Source organism: Equus asinus, chromosome 2 (genome assembly GCF_041296235.1).
Source record: "Equus asinus isolate D_3611 breed Donkey chromosome 2, EquAss-T2T_v2, whole genome shotgun sequence".
NCBI lineage: Eukaryota > Metazoa > Chordata > Mammalia > Perissodactyla > Equidae > Equus > Equus asinus.
Window position 1 is genome coordinate 156861679 of NC_091791.1, and position 5573 is coordinate 156867251.

Genomic DNA, 5573 nt, shown 5'->3' on the forward strand with positions numbered 1-5573 from the left:
TTTAGGAAATAAATACCCTGAAAGCAGATAATGATGCTCTAAAGATCCAACTGAAATGTGCACAGAAGAAAATAGAAACTCTCCAGCTTGCAAGAAGCAATCATGTCTTAGCTCAGATGGAGCAGGGTGACTGTTCTTAGCCCAGAAACTCAAGGAGCACACACAAGCTGTAGATGAGTCTATCAGAGGTCTCACTTCCTAAACCAGTTAACACAAAGACCCAGGGAACCTTAGATTGACGGGCTTTTTAAAAAGGGTACTTTAAAAAGGAAAAGCTAGTTATTCTTTTTTTTACCTAGAAGATTCCTAATGTGCGGTATTGTTTTTCTCTTCCGGTCAGTTGAATCAAAGGGGAGCAAAGCTCAAGAATACAAAATTTTTGCCATTCATGACACAAACCTTTTTTTTTCCCTGAGACTAATACTAAAAGCATGATAAAAACGTAACTACAGTTTTCTGAGAAGGTGGCTTCTCCTATGTGGCCTGTCCAGTTACTTCTTCCTTAGAATTAAAATCCCTAGAAAATGAATTTGCTTCCTTCCCCAGGTTTTCTGTGAACTGAGGGATTTACTTTGTTCCATCCAAAGCCTGCTTATAATGGAAAAATACCCACATTCTGAAAGTAGATTCACTTCCTAGTCTATATTCCAGCTTTCTTTACGAATCTGGTTCCCACTTCACTACCTCAGATCTAATCAGTTAGCCTTTCCCCCTCCTTCACTACACTCACATACACACAAGGATATCTACCTAGAAGGGAACTTCTAGAGATGTAGCCACAAATTTTGGGGGGCCTATTAAACACAACATCATCCAATTGCAGATCAACTCATGGTTTTAGTCTCACAGTCATAATAAGTAGCCAAATGGAATAGCTGGAAACATGGCTATTACCTACATGACTGGCTAATTAGCTAAAATAAACATAATGCAAACATGATGTTTGCCCTCATATTATCTACAGTGGAGAGAATTAGGAATTTATGGCTTTTTTTAAAAAATAGACTCTGTTTCACCCTTCATGTGCCATCTTTTTTTTTTAAGTAATTATTTTTGAAGTGAATTTGTGCTTATTCTGTCTTCACTATTATTTAGAAATAAGCTAATCAGATCAGAGGCTTCAATAATAGCTGACAGTGTGTATATATATATGTACATATTATGTATATACAGTATCAGGCATGCATGTGGCTTGGAATTTTATTTCCTCCTTTACAAAATGTGGAAGTGAATTAAACAACTTTTAGTCATTCACACAAATTCAGAAATATAAAGTTCACTTTGTTATAAGATGAAATTGCTCACAATGTAAATTGTATTGTTTGGCAAAATCACAAGTTTAATAAGAGTTCTATGAGTTTTCTGTTAAAGAAGGTTCGTGATAAATGGGCTCATTTAGTTGTCAGGGCAACTGTTCACAAACTCCTTTGTCAGACTCTGTTTCTCTAAGAAAAATCATATGATCATTTTCTTTTTGGGGGGAACTTACCTTCCCTGCTTGGAAAGCCTGGAACCAAGCTGTCTTGAAATTCATACACAAGTTGACCAAATGCCAAGAGTATAATCTCAAAATTAAGAGTTCCAAACCTAAAGCTAATAGCACCAAGTCTTCAGCAGAATCCAAAGTATATAAAGAGTACAGATTCCTTGGAGGATTCAGACCACTGAAGAAGTTTCTTTGATGAAAGACCAGTTCTCATTTGCGTACCTCCTTGTGCTGAGCTTTAGTGACAAAGCTAGTGACTAGCTTTCAGTTAGTGTTTTAAAGAATCACTTTACACACAGATTTACCCTCGTCTAAATCCAAACTCAGAAATCCCCCCAGAAGGGCTCCTTAGGTCCACCACCAGGTATATGAACTTATAGAAGCACTTTGCTACTTACCTTATATGGAACAAACATGAGTTTAGGATAATCTTTAAAATTCATAGTCTCCACTATTATTCTTTTCCTCTGATATAGACCAAAGATGGTACTGCCCAATTTCTTTAAAGACAGTCATGTAACACAAATTTTTTCATTCTCCTAACCCTCCATCCAAAATACAGACTCCAGGTTAGCTTCTCTGTATATAATCTGTAATCTATAGGAATTCAAAAGGTCACAGTCCCCTTAATTAGTCAAATTAACATGCTAGAGGGTCTCAAGCATTCTAGAATTTATCACTGAAATGGATAGGAAGCAACAGTTTCATCACAGGTCTTTACAGTCCAGCAGGAGCCAAAAAGGTAGAGGATGTAAATTAGTCTTGTTTGCGCTGAGCTACATGGGATTAGTGGAATCTACAGAAATAATCTGGAGCACATTTCTGGTTTGTCAAGCCTAGGATACAAATTTTTGTATCTTGTACTACTTGAAATAAGTTTGGGAATCTATTTATCTGCCAAAACAAGGATAAATCTTATTTTGTTAACAGCAATGTCACTTCTCATTTTCTTTGATAACTGACTTGCCTTTTTACTGACCATTTGTGAATTTCTGTCTAAAGATGTATAATGTAAAAGAACTGCAAGGAAAAAAACAAATGTACAGGTTGTAAAGGGATTTTTTTTGATACCTAATGTAAGTTTTCTTTGTGTATTATTTATATGATAAAAAACATTAGGACCCCTACAACATAAATGTCTTCTGTTTCTTCTCGTTCATAAATATGTAGAAGCTTCAACTGAATTTTTACTACAATCCACAGCTGAGACCACTTCTCCATTTTGTTAATCAAACTGAGTTTTCCGAAAGGACAAGTAATTATTCAGTGTAAGTTTTTCTAAATCTGTCTATAACATAAAGTAACAGTACAGAAATATTCAACCTTTTCCCATCTTCTTGCATAATGATGTATAGTGATCCCCAAATATTAAGTCTATAAATACTTAACACTGAAGGAGACAAATCTGAGGTTGTCATTTCTCTGAGGCTTTTGTCTTTAATTCCATTGTTCTATCTTAGCAAACTAGCAAGCAGAAAAGCTTTGAAGCTGTGGTAAAGGATGGTTCAACGCGGTGCACAGACCACCCAGGGCAATTCACCTGCTCTCATTATGTAGTGATTAGAGATAGCCGTGATGCTCCCTCAATCCTCAGCCAGCTTTTGTTTAACCAGACCCATGAAGAAAGGGGAAAAATTCCACTCACTCAGTTTCCACTGTGGTACATTTGGATGTGGGTCTGTTTATCATTTTGGCAATCCATAACACTTAAGAGAAAATAATGAAGTTGCGTTGCCAATCTGACCCTGAAGGAGAGGTTAAACTGCCTCCCCTCCTCCACCCCCAGTATGTCTGCCCTGTGCTCCTTACAAGGTATAGGTAGTTTCAATGCTCAAGACATTCTCTGGTCACAAATCTTTTTTGGGTTATCATACTTTCTTTTGAAACAAATACAGGTAATTAAATGTTTTTGTTTTAAAATGTCTTTTCTGTTTCATACGGCAAGGTTTCCCTGATCTGCAGAATACAAGGGACTAGGTTCAAAGAAAACGCTGGATCCCTTCTTTCACTGAGAGCTTATGTGCAATGCTGTGGTGATTATGTACAGACAGGGCTTATGTCCTATAGGGCCAGATGAGAGGTCAATTACTTCTTTAATCCAGAAACTCCCAGTAAGGTCATGTCTCTAGGTGTTATGAAATACTACAGGCTAGACCAAGGCAAGGAGAAGAAAACAGGGAAGGAAAAATGAAGTATTAGGAAAAAATGAAATTGAGAACCAGGCAGGAGAAGAATGAAGAGGAGGCAGAGAAAAGGTGTTAGACTTTAGGAAGCAGTGAAGTGCCATTCATTATACTCTACATTTGTACTGCATTCAATTTATAAAACATTTTCACATTATGACCTTTCAGATTAAGGCCCCAAAGTGCCTTACTGCTATTCTAGAAATTGCTCAGCACACTCTTCTACAAAAGAAATCTTTACTGAATAAAGATTACCATGAAAATCCTACTTTACAGGAAAGAATAAGATATTACGGGCTAGACCACTCAGCTTTTCATTCAAATGAAGTTCATGAGAATGTGTAAATAGGAGCAATTCCAGCTCCAACATGATTCCAGGAGCAAGTGCTAAACTTGGCTAAGATTTACAGTGAGTGCAGTGGATGACCCAATAGCACTCCCAGGAAGGTACACAGAAAGCTTACGGAAACTGATAAACTAATGTTTCTGCCATTATTTGCCATAAACCTTTAGTGATAAAAGTAGTTGTAAACTCCTTCTGTATCAGCAACCAAAGCTCCTGGAAAGAAATAGAGCAGAAAAGCAAAGCTTTTAAATGCACATTTTCTGTTTTAACTAATAACTCTTGAAATATTTCACTCCAGTGGTCTTTGCCTATATATTTTTAAAAATTATTTATTTTTCAGAGTCCAAGGCTACTGATAAAAGTGTTTTCTTAATTATGGAAAGCCTTTTTCACAAATGAAATTAAGTCTCTTCATTAAATATAAACACATAAAAAAAATCTAAGTTTACAAATAACCAAAAAAATTTGCTTTCCTCTCCTGAACAAATTTCTTTGAAGGGTTAGCTTAACAATACATGGCCAAGACTGCAGTATACACAATATTTAAAGTTTCAACATTATTTTAGATTTCACCATGGGGTTTAGTGTAAAACAAAACAACAAACTGCCAAATATCAAATACCATTTGTCCACTGGTACTCAGCTTTCTATCTGTTGAGCTGATTAGATCACAAAAAGTTGTTATCCGCAGGTGTTGACCAGAAGCCTACGACAGGATATGATTTTACAGTGGCATTGAAAAAATTGTGTGGCTATTTCCTTTTCTCTCACCATCTACACTAAGAGAAAAATGCATTACTTGGCCCACCTCTTAAACCATTCTCAATAGGTCCTTTATAAATTCTCAACAAATTGCACTTGCACGTAGGTCTTTATGAAACATAACAAGAAGGGTGCAAGTGCCGCATTCCTCATTTGACCAATGAGGACAAATCACACCTTGAGAACTAAGGTCATTTCAGTCCACAGCAGCCCTAAGCCAGTGCTATGATTCGAGTTCACAACTCTCGATCCCCACGCCTTTGACTAGTCCACCCACAAAACCAGACACAACCATCCCCTAACCCTGTGTTTCCCACACCTAGCTGTGAATCCGAATTACCAAGGGATGCCTCATACCTACCTCTGATCTACTGAAACTAGAAGTTATTGCCCTAATCCTACCTGATGCAGCTCAACCTGCCTTTTAATATGCAGATATCTAAAGTGATGGCACAAATGATGAAGAAACGACTTTATAGGAATGTTTTTCACACCATCATGTAAAATTAGTATGTCTTTGTCCCTTTAGAGAAATTCTGACCCAAATCTTTAACTTTGCTTTGTCAAGTCAAACAAAATCATGGATTTTGAATCCAACTGGAAAATAAATCAAATATGCATGCAGAACAGCAGACCTGGGCTTCAATTAATAGAACTTTAACAGAAACCTGACCAGAGGCATTGCCTCCTGTAAAAGAAAAAACAAATCATGACAACTACCTATTGAAAACAACTGTCAGTTCCTTTCACTATTTTGTAAAGTAGAATTAACAAATACAAAACACAGCCACAGGAA

At 36.7% G+C, this 5573-nt stretch overlaps 1 protein-coding gene across 3 annotated transcripts in view; it reads left to right on the forward strand.

Moving 5' to 3' along the window:
• The window catches only part of RASGRP1 (RAS guanyl releasing protein 1), a 76175-nt gene extending 73553 nt beyond the window's left edge, over positions 1-2622 (forward strand). For all 3 annotated transcript variants that reach the window (XM_014847330.3, XM_014847331.3, XM_044765182.2), the window contains one exon: positions 6-2622. In XM_014847330.3, coding sequence (XP_014702816.1) covers positions 6-140 — 135 coding nt within the window. In that variant the 3' untranslated portion in view covers positions 141-2622. The remainder of the gene's footprint in view (positions 1-5) is intronic.
• Positions 2623-5573: the final 2951 nt, after the last annotated feature.